Here is a 15411-nt window from a genome sequence, read left to right as displayed (position 1 = left end):
TTCTCACCAGGGCGCCGCCACACATGCTGGACACCATCTGAGCCAAACAAGTTTATCTTGGTCTCGTCAGACCACAGGGCATTCCAGTAATCCATGTTCTTGGACTGCTTGTTTTCAGCAAACTGTTTGCGGGCTTTCTTGTGCGTCAGCTTCCTTCTGGGATGACGACCATGCAGACCGAGTTGATGCAGTGTGCGGCGTATGGTCTGAGCACTGACAGGCTGACCTCCCACGTCGTCAACCTCTGCAGCAATGCTGGCAGCACTCATGTGTCTATTTTTTAAAGCCAACCTCTGGATATGACGCCGAACACGTGGACTCAACTTCTTTGGTCGACCCTGGCGAAGCCTGTTCCGAGTGGAACCTGTCCTGGAAAACCGCTGTATGACCTTGGCCACCATGCTGTAGCTCAGTTTCAGGGTGTTAGCAATCTTCTTATAGCCCAGGCCATCTTTGTGGAGAGCAACAATTCTGTTTCTCACATCCTCAGAGAGTTCTTTGCCATGAGGTGCCATGTTGAATATCCAGTGGCCAGTATGAGAGAATTGTACCCAAAACACCAAATTTAACAGCCCTGCTCCCCATTTACACATGGGACCTTGACACATGACACCAGGGAGGGACAACGACACATTTGGGCACAATTTGGACATGTTCACTGTGGGGTGTACTCACTTATGTTGCCAGCTTTTTAGACATTAATGGCTGTGTGTTGAGTTATTTTCAGAACACAGTAAATCTACACTGCTATACAAGTTGTACACTGACTACTCTAAGTTATATCCAAGTTTTATTTCTATAGTGTTGTCCCATGAAAAGATATAATGAAATATTTGCAGAAATGTGAGGGGTGTACTCACTTTTGTGATACACTGTATATATATATATAAATTAGAATAAAAATACATTTTTATTCTGAAAATAAAATAGTGCCTTGTGTACTTTAATAGTATCAAGTTTACTTCTTTTGCTTATAGAGTAAGTAAATAAAGTAAATAAAATCAACAGAACAAAAAATATGGGTTTGATTAAAACAATTTAAAAAATAAAAATAAAATACAATTATAAAATACAATAATAAAAAAATAATAATAATATGAAAGTAAAATAAAATAATAAAATATAATATTTAAAGAAATAAAATAATATAAAAGTTAAATAAATATGATAAATAAATATTATATATATATTATAATATAAAATATAATATAAAAATATAAAACAAAATAATATGACAGTAAAATATAAAGTATAATATTTAAAAAAATAAAGTAATATGAAAGTAAAATAATATAAACAATGTAAAATAAAATAATATAGAATTAAAATAAAATAATTATATTTTATATTATATTATAAGAATTACAGGATATAAGAAAAATACAGGTTATGAAATCAATAAAAACTTTATTTATTCATCTGGATTTTAATGCCATGTTTAAAACGTGCCATGTTGTGTCATTTTATGGCAAGATATGTATCATGTTTCTGTTTGCTTATTTTACCTTGTCTTTATATTTTGGGGACATTTTTTATGTTTATTTTTAAAGCTGTGAGGGTAAAACTGATCTTGTGTTTCTTTTGAGGTTTAAAAAGCCTAAAGAAAGAGAAATAAGTGAGAAAATAAATAAATAAATAAAAGTCAGGTGGTGTTTGAGTGGCACAGTGGTAAAACACACTTGCGAGTTCGAATATCAGCTCTGCTATCAGCCGGTCGGGCCCCTACATGGACAACGATTGACTGGTCTGAGGGAGGGAGGGTCGTAGGGGTTCATTATAACTGCTGCAGTTACGCCCTCTGTTGGCTGATTTGTGGTGCTGCACAGAGACGGGGGATAATAAAATCTGTGCATGATTCGGATCTCCGTATGATCACGCCTGGTGCAGGTGAAAAGAAGCGATCGGTACTGCACACGTGGAGGGGGAGTGTTAATTACGACCCTAATCAGTCGCAGGAGGTGAAATGTCATTGGGGAATTGGATATGACTAAACTAAGAGGAATAATGAATACATGTATTAACACTCAGTTATTTACCTTGGCGGCGAGCTTGCGCTGCCTCTCGTTGGTGATTTCGTTACCGGGGTCGGCGTCGGGGTCGTAGCCCTGCCCCGGGTATCTAGAGGGTGAGGAGGACTCGGCCGGATCTTCACTCCCACAGGACAGCAGCGCCTCCTGGCCCAGAAGCCGGGTGGACTCCAGCTTCTCCTTCAGGAGGAGGTAGTGCCTCGTCTTCTCCACCTAAAAACGGAACGAGGAGGACACAGAGTTTTTAAAACGTCGGGTTCCGCTTTAATCCAGGTTGGCGTGAGGTGGTATCTCGTACCTCCTGCAGGAGGCTGAGCTTCTCCAGCTCCCACTGGTGGTCCAGGATGAGGCTGTCACTGCGGGGCCTCCACCCAGCCAGGTTCTCCTCCCCTCGGACGTACGCCACTGACGTGTCCAACACCCGCCGGCGCCGCCTCTGCATCCCTGCCAAACCACACAATCGTTTAAACCAGGGGTTCTCAACTGGTCTCAGCCCGGGACCCACATTTTCTCATGGTCATTAAGTCGCGACCCACTTTTATAGAATACAAACCAAACAAATTTATTTTTGAAAAATAGCCTTCAAAAACACATTTAAACATAGATATGCATGCAAAGTGAATTTAAGAGCAATTTTTTAAAGAAACTGAGGAGGACCATGCCAACTGCATGTATAAAAGTTACTACAATAAATTTAAATATCAAAACTGCATAAAATAAATAAGGCTACAAAACAAGATGCTTTCACCTAACCTGTCTTTTGTGGAAGTCAGTGAGACAGTTGGGCATGTACTTTACTTCTGATCAGAGTTTCAAAGTCTGGGGTGACAGTAGACAGAGTTACTCTCAGATCATGCTCAGTGTTCAACCTGTTTCTCTGCTTTGACTTGAGCTGGACCAAGGTAGAAAAGCCACTTTCACAAAGATAGGTAAGACGCCCGGAGCGCATGTTCTTGTTTGGAGCAAGATGCTGTCAGACACTTCTGTGATACCTTCAGCTCATGAAGTCGTCTTTGAAAAAACTCCACCGGCTTGTCTTTACATGCGGGATGTTTCGTTTGTAAATGTCGCATTAGTTTGGATGGTTTCATGCTCTCATGTGCCAGCACCTCATTACAAATAACACACTGGGGTTTCTGTCCGTGTTTGTCCTCAATGAACGAAAATCCACATTTCAAATACTCCGGGTTATATTTACGTTTCGCCATCTTGCCTCCGAACATCATCACAAATTTAAAGAGAAGGGTAACCGGCAAACGAATGGTGGTTACCATGGCAACGAGAATGCTGTGCGCGTCTGATGCGTGCCTCTCTCTGTCTCTTTTTTTTCCAGATAAAAGACGAGTACAAAATCAGATGAGCATTAATTATTAAAAAAAAAATTTTTGTATGTATTTAAAATGTATTTATTTTTTACAAGCTGTCTGCGACCCGCCCAGAACGTGTCCGTGACCCACTTTTGGGTCGCGACCCACCAGTTGAGAATCGCTGGTTTAAACGATCCGAAAACACACGTTTGTTTAGAACGCATGACTGATGACTTCTCTGTGCCTATAAAAATAGGGATGGGGGGGGGCGTGGCAGAACATGGAACGGGAAGGGGGTGGGGTCGTTTCAAGGTCAGGAAGAGAACCCATACTGCTTGGAGGATGTTGCACAAGAAAAACGCCCCTGGCGCATAACCTTTTGATGCCAACTTTAAAAGGTGGCATTCATTCATTCATTGTCTGTTTTACCACTGCTTTATCCTGGTCAGGGTCTCAGTGGGGACTATACCTGTAGATTGGGAGGAAAGGCAGGAAACACCCCAGACTGGTCGCCAGTCCAACACAGGGCACACACACACTTGACTGCACGTCTTTGGACTGTCGGAGGAAACTGGAGCGCCCGGAGGAAGCCCACACAGACACGGGGAGAACATGCAAACTCCACACAGAAAGGATGATGGGAAATCGAACCCAGAACCTTCTCGTGAGGCCGCTTCTCTGTGAGGCCGCTTGCTTTTAGAAATAGTTCTATAAAAGACTCTTTTTTATAAATATAATGTAATAATGAAATAATGTAGCTCAGAAGTTAAGGTACTGGTCTAGTAACCAAAAGGTTGCCGGTTCAAACCCCACTACTGCCAAGTTGCCACTATTGGGCCCCTGAGCAAGGCCCTAAACCCTCAGTTGCTTAAATTCAATTCAGTCATGATTGCAAGGTGCTTTGGATACAATTGTTCACTAAATGTCTCGGATGTAAATGTAAATAAGGTAAACGCGTCTGAAGAGGCGTGGCAGGCGGGTGGTTTACCTGGGCTGCCGGTGTCTGCCAGGTGACACAGACTGAGCTCATAAACTCCGGTGACTCGGTTTCTGGATGAGAATAAGACATAAAAACAAAACTGCATTTTATCAAGTGCCTAGGAATCACTTATTAAAGCCGAAAGTATTTGGACACCTGAGCGTGCAGCTTTATCAGTGTTTACATTGTTTACAAGGCTTTCCATTATATTTGGTGCCCATTTCAATAAACAAATTTGTGGGGAAAAGCACTGAGCCCCCAAATGTTCGGGCACGTCACAAATGTATAATCAACTTTACACTGGTGAGCCAAAACATTAGGACCACCTCTCAAAAAGACGGTCAGAGATGTTTCACATTTTCTGATAACGGGTTATGCCCATTATGCCCAGACAGCCGGGGGAAACAGTTAAGTGTAAACAATAAGCAAAAATAGAAGAAATTAAGAGTGGGGCGAATCCTTTTGCATGTACATCAGTAAATAAATTATGTAAAATAAACTAAACAAAATATACAGGTTTGATTAAAACAAGAAAAAAAAAGAAAAATAAAATAAAATAATAAAATATAAAATACAATATTTAAAGAAATAACAACATAAAAGTAAAATAAAATAATATGAAATATAATATAAAAATATAAAATAATAAAATATTAAATACAATATTTAAAGAAATAACATAATATAAAAGTAAAATAATATAATAAATATAATATAAACATTTTTAAATTAAATTATATGAAAGTAAAATAAAATAATAAAATATAAAAAATATAAAATAAAATAATATAAAAGTAAAATAAAATAATTATTTTATATATTATGTTATAAGTATTAAAGGATATAAGAAAAATACAGGTTATAAAATCAATAAAAACTTTATTTTATTTACTTATCTGGATTTTAATGCCATGTTTAAGACATTTGTGTCATTGTATGACATGATAAGATGATTATCATGTTTCTGTCTGCTTATTTTATCTTGTCTTTATATTTTGGGACATTTTATATTTTTATTTTTAAGTCTGTGAGGAAGATTAAAACTGTTTTGTGTAAGATTTTCTTTAATTGTTAAAAAGTCGTAAAGAAAAAGAAATAAGTAAGAAAATAAATAAATAAAATGACATATGAGTGGCACAGCGGTAAAACACACTTGCAGCTCATTTCGTTAAACCATGATTTAAAAGACTCCTGATAACAAGAGATCAAGTCGTGTGATGTGAACTTAGCATTACATGGGCGTGTCCTGAATGTCTGTAATTAATAATAATAATAATAATAATAATAATAATAATTAAGACCGGTGTCCACCGTTGGTCATGTATGTGTAACGAAGGTAATGTAAAGATTAAAAGTGAGATGCGATACCCCTCGGTCGGTCTCAGGGTTCCACTGCTGAACAGGTTCCTGATGGACTGAGACGCTGAGAGCTTGGCGTCCCGGGAGTAGAAGACCATGCAGACGTCTTTGGTTATGACGGCGGGCTGGGTGCAGTTCTCCATCTAGCGTGAAAAACAAAATGACCAAAGTATCAAGACACCCTACAGATGAAACCACATGCACGCGTGAGGTCGGTCTCGCACATGGAGAGTCACGCGCTGATCTCCACGTTCCTCCACTTCTGTACAGGTGCCTCGGGCTACTAACCAGGGTCCTTACACAGCCTCGAAGACCCCGCCCACCCAGCAGACTACCTGCATGGCCGATCGTGCCCGCTAGGGGGCGCCTGTCGACAGGTAGCAAAGCTGAGATTCACACTCGGAGAGTTTAGAACCCCAGCGCTGACGAGTGGTGGAGAATTACTGAGAGCATAGTGTGTTCCTTTGAAAGCTGTCAGTATAAACACTCACTCACTCACTCACTGTCTTAACTGCTTATCCAATTAGGGTCGTGGGGGGGGGGGTGCTGGAGCCTATCCCAGCTTTTCAATGGGCGCAAGGCACACAGTAGCACCCTGGACGGGGTGCCAGTCCACACACACACACAAACACACAATTTAGTGTCACCAGTTAACCTGACTGCATGTTTTTGGACTGTGGGAGGAAACCGGAGCTCCCAGAGGAAACCCACGCAGACACGGGGAGAACATGCAAACTCCACACAGAAAGGACCCGGACCACTCCACCTGGGGATCGAACCCAGGATCTTCTTGCTGTGAGGCGACAGTGCTACCCACCGAGCCACCGTGCCGCCCTTAGTATAAACATGCCCTAGTAAAAGTTATACTTCAGTGATTAAAAACACCATTTATTTTACTTTTACTCCACATTTTTACGTCTCTCAGGGTCAGTAAAGGAGGGAACTGGATTAATAAATGACCTCAGCTCAGCTCTCTGTTAGAGAACATGCTAAATCAGAAAGCGAACGTGACGTTCATGATTTTTAATTACCTCCAGATAAGCCGAGACCGTCATGTAGATCTTCTCTCCGCTCGGAGTTACTCGGTTCAGCAGGAGCGAGTTGTGCATGGATGAATCCCAGGCGGCTTCGAAACGATAGAAGGTCCTGCACAGGGTACCAAGGTAGAGAGATGAGTGGCAAAGCAAGGCACAGCAAAGCAAGCGGAGGGTGCAGCTAATGCCCAAACACAAATAATGCCACATGTATGGATAACGTGCCATGGTAGGTTTGGTTGTACCACCACCACTGATGATGCTTCTGTGTCCTTATATTTATTAAACATTGCATAATATCAACACAAGGGCGCTCGGGTGGTGCAGAGTTAAAGTACGCTGGCTTATTACTGCTCCAGGGTTCAAATCTCGGCAGTGCTATCGTCCGGTTGGGTGTCTACGCAGACGCGATTGGCTAATGACCGAGGGAAGTGTCGCCAAAACAGCCAAGCCATTGGTAGGTGCACTTACCACCGGGCCACAGACTCTCCTGTTTATCTGAGTGTTTAATGATCTATCGTCCACAGTGTCAGGATTTCACTCACCGGTTTATAATCCTAACGGGAAGATGATTATACTTCTTTAAGTTAAACATACCCACTTCCCTCTGAACTTATTCCCAGCGTCAGTGGTGTATAAAGTACCTGAAGGGAATACTTCAATAAAAGTACAAGTATCTTACCAGAAATTTACTTTGATAGAAGTAAAAGTCACCTTTTAAAATATTACTTGAGTAAAAGTCTAAAAGTATCTGATTTTTAATGTACTTAAGTATCAAAAGTAATTTTCTAATATTAAATGTAGACTAAAGCAAAAAGTGTTTTTAGACACACCCCAAAGAGTCCAAATGGGAACAATAGCACTTAGGCTTCGACTTGGACTCCAGGATTAGTAATGACTCTGATTAACTGTTTTAGGAATATAAATAATAGTGCTTCCTCCTCCTCAATATAACTTTTTATTCATCCAGCCTCTCCGTCACGCTCCTGGCTGCACGTGTGAGGAAAACATTCCTGTCAAACCCTCTGGCTCCACTTCCATCACCAGTCCAGCTGAGATTTAAGGACCGAAGGACCAAAGCTTGGTGCACGGGGCCCCTGAGTCCTGAGGTAATGGCTCTGCTGGAGGAGAAACTGCAGGACTCTTGGTGTTTGGTGTTTCCAGAACGGAAGGTGTGCTCCAACTAATCCCCCGTGTCCGAGTGCATTTCTGGAAATGACGCCGGTTTTCCACAGTGCCTCGTTTAGGTTTATATTTTATATTTATGGCTTTTCATTAGGCGGATCTGTTATTAAAATAAGGATAAAAAAGTTACACAAGCTGGAACCCGGCAGCGATACGTGTGAGGAGCAAAACAACCAAAATCCAGTCCTCATCACCAAAGGAACAAGAATACTAACGTCTATATGTAGGGTAATGTCACCATAACCATTCCGTTCTGTAGCTCCTCAGACGTGTTCCTCATGTTATAGAAGCCAGAATGGTCAATTTAACACGTATTTTTTCTTTCGGCTGCTCTGTATTTCGTGTCGCCAAATAAACCAGATGCACAACGCCGGATGTACAATAACTAAATAACTAGGTAACATAATCAAACCAGGTAAAGGTTCGATCTCTACCCCACCTCCTGAAAAGATTTAGGGACCAAACGCAGCCCCACCAAAGCCAAGCCATCCAAGCACCCACCCAACAGCCCTACAGATGCCCCACAAACACGCATCAAGGATGCACATCCACCCACACAGACATTCACACAGGACGAAGAACAGAAAGACAAGAAACATTAAAGAGCAGCAAGATATTAAAAATAATGGAAGCAAAATACACAGATGAAGAGAACAGGAGGAAGTAAAAGAAGAGTGAAATACCTCGGCATGTCAGAGTCAAGAAACTGTCTGCAAAAACACACAAAACAGCAATTAGTTAGAGAACCTGAGCACATTTACAGCACATTTAACCCCTTTAATTACTAATTAGGTTGCAGATTAAGAAATATTCTGTAGAAAAAAGTTGAAATATTTTGTAGAATAAAATTGAAATATTTTGTAGAATAAAATTGAAATATTTTGTAGAATAAAATTGAAATATTTTGTAGAATAAAATTGAAATATTGTGTAGAATAAAATTAAAATTTATTTTGTAGAATAAAATTGAAATATTTTGTAGAATAAAGTTGAAATATTTTGTAGAATAAAGTTGAAATATTGTGTAGAATTAAGTTAAAATGAGGAGTTGAGAGCAGGAGGATGGAGAATAAACACTCGATCATACAGACAGTGAGGAGGTGAACCAGAGAACTATCGTTACGGTTTATTATTTAACGATCCGTCACAATAAAAGCGCAGATTTTGTACCTGAGAAGATTCCTCAGAGGGTTTAATAATAATAATTATAATAAATAATGTGTGTTTTTAATGAAGCACTAACGTACCTGTCATCAGGCGAGGGCTGGACGTATCTGGCGGACAGGATGTTAAGGGACAGGATGTTGGGATCTACGATGGTCTCGTCGGTCTCGGGCGTGTTCCTGATACGACCTGAAACGTGAACGGACGCCTCGATGTTAAATAATCGACTTAAACAATTTTATTGTTAAATTATTTTATTTATCATCACAGTGACTCACCGACCACCAGCTCTCGAATCTCCGACCACATAATATCTCCTCCTGTCTCGTGCACTATAGTCACCGCCACTCTCCTCTGGATTCCCTGTAACACAATAGAAATATACATTAAAATAACATTTTGCACGTATCAGTGCACCTCAGTGCAGGTCCCAGAGATGTAGCTGCTACATATCAGGCTTAAAAACCCTCCAATATCAAACCCTGACTTATAGAGTCGCAGAATGTTTATAAGTAAACAAACCTGGTGTAACAGGAAGGTGCCATGACAGGGCATTCCTCCTCTGTGATCCACTACAGCCGGGATGTAACTGTCAGACAGAGAAATACAAAATATTATTAATCATATTATTTTAATTCATCTGTATATAATAACAAGGGTGTTTCACAATTACTTTAGTTTTAATATTATTCTTATTATTATTTTATTATTATATTATTATTATTATTATTATTATCATTATTTGTATATTAGTATTATTTTATTATTATTATTATTACTATTATTATTATTATTATTTTATTTTTTATTATTATAATAATAATGATTACTATTATTATTAATATTATTATTACTATTATTATTATCATCATTACTTTTATTGTTATTATTTTTATTATTATTATTATCATTATTTTTATTATATTATTATTATTATTTTCATTATTATTATTATTATTATTATTATGTTTATTATTATTTATAAAGATATATATGTGTTTTTTTAAGTTTCATTTTGGTGAATAAAGTCAAAATGATTTGAAAAAAAATAGTGGAGATAATTTGGAGAATAAAATTAAAATAATTTGAAGAATAAAATTAAAATTATTTGGAAAATAAAATTTAAATGATTTGGAGAATAAAATTAAAATAATAAAATGGACGATAAAGTGGAAATATTGTGGTCGTTACTCTTCCTGGTGATAAAATGAGGGACGTCGAGGACTCGTATCAGTGTCACTAATGAAGAAGCTCGATCTCCTGCACGTCAATATCAGTGTGTCATTAATATACGGACGCTGGAACCACTTTATATAAAACTGTGATTATTTAGGATAAAGAACCGGACGAACTCAGAGTCTCTTTTGTTGAAGCAGAACTCTCAGGTCGTGGCGTCTGAGCTGAGACAAGTAAAAACCCACCGTCCATAATATTACGACTTTATATTTCGTTTGTTCTCCTAAATCTGATACGGGGTCGTAAAGCACGGACGGGTCGAACTGTGGAGCTGAAAGAACAGAACTCACTCTCCATTAATAGATCTAGACTAGATCTGATACAGGGTCCTAAAGCATTAAACCAGAACTCACTCTCCATTAATAGATCTAGACTAGATCTGATACAGGGTCCTAAAGCATTAAACCAAAACTCACTCTCCATTAATAGATCTAGACTAGATCTGATACAGGGTCCTAAAGCATTAAACCAGAACTCACTCTCCATTAATAGATCTAGACTAGATCTGATACAGGGTCCTAAAGCATTCAACCAGAACTCACTCTCCGTTAATAGATCTAGACTAGATCTGATACAGGGTCCTAAAGCATTCAACCAGAACTCACTCTCCATTAATAGATCTAGACTAGATCTGATACAGGGTCCTAAAGCATTAAACCAGAACTCACTCTCCATTAATAGATCTAGACTAGATCTGATACAGGGTCCTAAAGCATTAGAACAGAACTCACTCTCCATTAATAGATCTAGACTAGATCTGATACAGGGTCCTAAAGCATTAAACCAGAACTCACTCTCCATTAATAGATCTAGACTAGATCTGATACAGGGTCCTAAAGCATTAAACCAAAACTCACTCTCCATTAATAGATCTAGACTAGATCTGATACAGGGTCCTAAAGCATTAAACCAGAACTCACTCTCCATTAATAGATCTAGACTAGATCTGATACAGGGTCCTAAAGCATTCAACCAGAACTCACTCTCCGTTAATAGATCTAGACTAGATCTGATACAGGGTCCTAAAGCATTCAACCAGAACTCACTCTCCATTAATAGATCTAGACTAGATCTGATACAGGGTCCTAAAGCATTAAACCAGAACTCACTCTCCATTAATAGATCTAGACTAGATCTGATACAGGGTCCTAAAGCATTAAACCAGAACTCACTCTCCGTTAATAGATCTAGACTAGATCTGATACAGGGTCCTAAAGCATTAAACCAGAACTCACTCTCCATTAATAGATCTAGACTAGATCTGATACAGGGTCCTAAAGCATTAAACCAGAACTCACTCTCCGTTAATAGATCTAGACTAGATCTGATACAGGGTCCTAAAGCATTAGAACAGAACTCACTCTCCGTTATTAGATCTAGACTAGATCTGATACAGGGTCCTAAAGCATTAAACCAGAACTCACTCTCCGTTATTAGATCTAGACTAGATCTGATACAGGGTCCTAAAGCATTAAACCAGAACTCACTCTCCGTTATTAGATCTAGACTAGATCTGATACAGGGTCCTAAAGCATTAGAACAGAACTCACTCTCCGTTATTAGATCTAGACTAGATCTGATACAGGGTCCTAAAGCATTAAACCAGAACTCACTCTCTGTTAATAGATCTAGACTAGATCTGATACAGGGTCCTAAAGCATTAGAACAGAACTCACTCTCCATTAATAGATCTAGACTAGATCTGATACAGGGTCCTAAAGCATTAAACCAGAACTCACTCTCCGTTAATAGATCTAGACTAGATCTGATACAGGGTCCTAAAGCATTAAACCAGAACTCACTCTCCATTAATAGATTTAGACTAGATCTGATACAGGGTCCCTAAAGCATTAAACCAGAACTCACTCTCCGTTAATAGATCTAGACTAGATCTGATACAGGGTCCTAAAGCATTAGAACAGAACTCACTCTCCGTTATTAGATCTAGACTAGATCTGATACAGGGTCCTAAAGCATTAAACCAGAACTCACTCTCCGTTATTAGATCTAGACTAGATCTGATACAGGGTCCTAAAGCATTAAACCAGAACTCACTCTCCGTTATTAGATCTAGACTAGATCTGATACAGGGTCCTAAAGCATTAGAACAGAACTCACTCTCCGTTGGCCTCCAGTTCACAGATCTCGAAGAGAACCATCAGGTCGTATTTACAGTGACAGGGTCCGGCTGTGGGTCTGGTCAGCGTCTTCAGCTTGGTGGCAGGAACTAACAGAGGTAAAAAACAGTGTTTTATTATTTAGTATTATTTATTTATCAGGTCTGTAATGGTGAGTACGGGAGTCTGATCACCCACACGCTGGAGAGGAGGAATCTGATCAAAAGGAGAACAAAAAAGGAGAGAAGTTTCACACACAGAGTTTAGAGGAAATAAAGACTAAAGGTGAGCGGAATTAGGAACCCAGGAAACAGGGCGTGGCTCCTGTACAGTGGCCCCTCACATCTGCAGTTCTGTCACTCTGCCACAGCGGGTGGAACTTGTCATAAAGTTTAGGGCAGTTGTAACCTTCTGGTTATGGTACTAGACTAGTAATATTCAATATTTGTGAAAGGTAACTAGCGTGGGACATTAATAGTCTAGGTGGAGCTTTGGCCTGTCAATTGGTAGATTGTTGGTTCAAATCCAGCCTCAGCTATGAGCAAGGCCCTCAACCCGACTTTATATTTCATTTGTTTTCCTGGATCTGAGGGTCTAAACCTCGGCATTCTGCCACAGTGGGCGAAACTTGTGAATGAAATTAAAATGATTTGTAGAATAAAGTGGAAAAAATTTAAGAATAAAATTAAAATGAAGTGGGAATAAAATTACATTGATTTGGAGAATAAAATTAAAAACAATAAAGTTAAAATAATTTGAGAATACAATTAAAATAATTTGTAGAATAAAGTGGAAATAATTTAAGAATAAAATAAAAAGAAAGTTTAATTAATTTAAGAATAAAATTCCATTGATTTAGAGAATAAAATTAAAATAATTTGGAGAGAAAATTTAAATAATTTGGAGAATAAAGTGGAAATAATTTAGAATAAAATTGAAATAATTTGTAGAATAAAGTGGAAATAATTTGAGAATAAAATTAAAATAATTTGGATAATGAAGTTAAAATATTTTTAAGAATAAAATTAAAATAATTTGTAGGATAAAGTTGAAATAATTTAAGAATAAAATTAAAATATTTGTAGAATAAAGTTGAAATAATTTAAGAATAAAATTAAAATGAAGTTGAAATAATTTAAGAATAAAATTAAAATGAAGTTGAAATGATTTAAGAATAAAATTAAAATAAAGTTGAAATAATTTGAGAATAAAATTAAAATGACTCTAACCCTAACTTTAACCCTAACCCCATATTTTTTGACAATAAAATAAAAATAATTTGGAAATCGAAGTTGAAATAATTTGAGTATAAAATTAAATTGATTTGTAGAATAAAGTTGAAATATTTTGGTCATAACTTCTCCTGGTGTTAAAATGAAGGATGTTGAAGATTCGGTAAAGTTTCACCAATAAGATCTGAGGGTCTAAACCTCAGCGGGCGGAACTTGTCATAAAGTTAGTGATCAATAATAATAATAATAATAATAATAAGTTCAACTTATATAGCGCCTTTCACCAAGCTCAAGGTCGCTGTACAGTATAAAAAGTGAAAACAAACGACAACACGCAAAACAAGACAAAACAAAAACAAAACAAAAACAATTCAACAGTGTGTAAGGATAGGTTAGAGATATAAGTTCAAGAAGTAGAATGAAAATGTTGTGAGAAGAGATGAGTTTTTAGAGACACCTTGAAAGCAGAAAGAGAAGAAATAGAGCGAAGAGTCGAGGGCAGAGAGTTCCAGAGTGTTGGGGCGGCAACGCTGAAGGACCTGCCACCCATAGTGGACATCCTAAATCTAGGAACAGAGAGCTGATTTTTGTCTGATGACCTTAGTCTGCGTGATGGTGTGTGGCGTGTGAGGAGTTTAGTAAGATAGGCGGGAGCGAGACCATGAAGTGCTTTAAAAGTCATGACCAGAATTTTATATTTAATGCGCATGGAAATTGGCAGCCAATGTAGTTCTTCCAAAACAGGGGTGATGTGGTCAAACTTTCGGGTAAATGTCAGGACCCGAGCAGCTGCATTTTGTATGGTTTGCAGGGGACGGAGGGTTTTGGCGGGAAGTCCGTGCAATAAAGAATTGCAGTAGTCCAAACGGCTGGTGACAAAAACGTGTATCAGTGTTTCCGCCACCTCAAATGAAAGATATGGACGGAGACGAGTAATATTGCGAAGCTGAAGGAAGGCTGATTTGGATAGTGATTTCACATGAGGACCGAATGAAAGCAGAGGGTCAAACAGAACACCAAGATTGCGTACACAGCTGGAAGGTGTGATGGAAACATTCCCAATGAGGAGGGGAGAGTTTGTGAAAGAGGAAAGTGAAGTTTTAGTGCCCACGTAAAGAAGCTCAGTCTTAAGGGGATTAAGCAGCAAGAAATTTGAATGCAGCCAGGATTGAAGTTCCTGGATACATAAGGTGAGCGAGGCGGGAGGAAAAGAGATGGATGGTTTGAAGGCAAGGTAGAGTTGGGTATCGTCTGCGTAGCAGTGAAAGTTAAGACCATGTCTGCGTATGATGGAACCAAGTGGAATGATATAAATAATGAAAAGAAGAGGCCCCAGTACAGAGCCTTGCGGTACCCCTTGTTTCACCAAAGCAGTGTCGGAAACATGATTACCCAAGCGAATGAAAAAATGCCTGTCAGATAGATAGGATTTGAACCAGGAGAGTACAATGCCAGAAATCCCAATATCAGACAGACGAGACAGAAGGATGTTGTGGTTAACCGTATCGAAGGCAGCAGAGAGATCTAAAAGAAGAAGAGACGAGACAAAACCAGAGTCCGAGGAACGTATTAGATCGTTCAGCACATAGAGTAGAGCAGTCTCAGAACTGTGTTGGGAACGAAAACCTGACTGGAAAGTTTCAAACAGATTATTTGTGCTCATAAAGTCAAGAAGCTGAGAAGCTACGACTTTTTCGAGAACCTTAGAAAGGAATGGAGGATTCGAGATTGGTCTGAAGTTGTTTAACACAGATCTGTCCAGACCCGGTTTC

General features: G+C 38.6%; 1 protein-coding gene across 11 annotated transcripts in view; it reads right to left on the bottom strand.

Moving 5' to 3' along the window:
* kif1aa (kinesin family member 1Aa) overlaps window positions 1–15411 on the bottom strand; it is an 80919-nt gene that overhangs the window by 10418 nt on the left and 55090 nt on the right. For 7 of the 11 annotated variants that reach the window (XM_062997215.1, XM_062997220.1, XM_062997217.1 and 4 more), the window contains 10 exons: window positions 12409–12517; window positions 9577–9643; window positions 9333–9417; window positions 9138–9243; window positions 8575–8601; window positions 6704–6818; window positions 5682–5815; window positions 4323–4384; window positions 2326–2471; window positions 2037–2240 (listed from right to left, as the gene is read on the bottom strand). In XM_062997215.1, coding sequence (XP_062853285.1) covers window positions 2037–2240; window positions 2326–2471; window positions 4323–4384; window positions 5682–5815; window positions 6704–6818; window positions 8575–8601; window positions 9138–9243; window positions 9333–9417; window positions 9577–9643; window positions 12409–12517 — 1055 coding nt within the window. The remainder of the gene's footprint in view (window positions 1–2036; window positions 2241–2325; window positions 2472–4322; window positions 4385–5681; window positions 5816–6703; window positions 6819–8574; window positions 8602–9137; window positions 9244–9332; window positions 9418–9576; window positions 9644–12408; window positions 12518–15411) is intronic. The other 4 variants (XM_062997218.1, XM_062997222.1, XM_062997223.1 and 1 more) reach the window with 1 other exon arrangement.

This window comes from Trichomycterus rosablanca, chromosome 6 (genome assembly GCF_030014385.1).
Source record: "Trichomycterus rosablanca isolate fTriRos1 chromosome 6, fTriRos1.hap1, whole genome shotgun sequence".
In the NCBI taxonomy this organism is placed as follows: Eukaryota; Metazoa; Chordata; class Actinopteri; order Siluriformes; family Trichomycteridae; genus Trichomycterus; species Trichomycterus rosablanca.
This window is presented reverse-complemented; position numbering and strand designations above follow the sequence as displayed.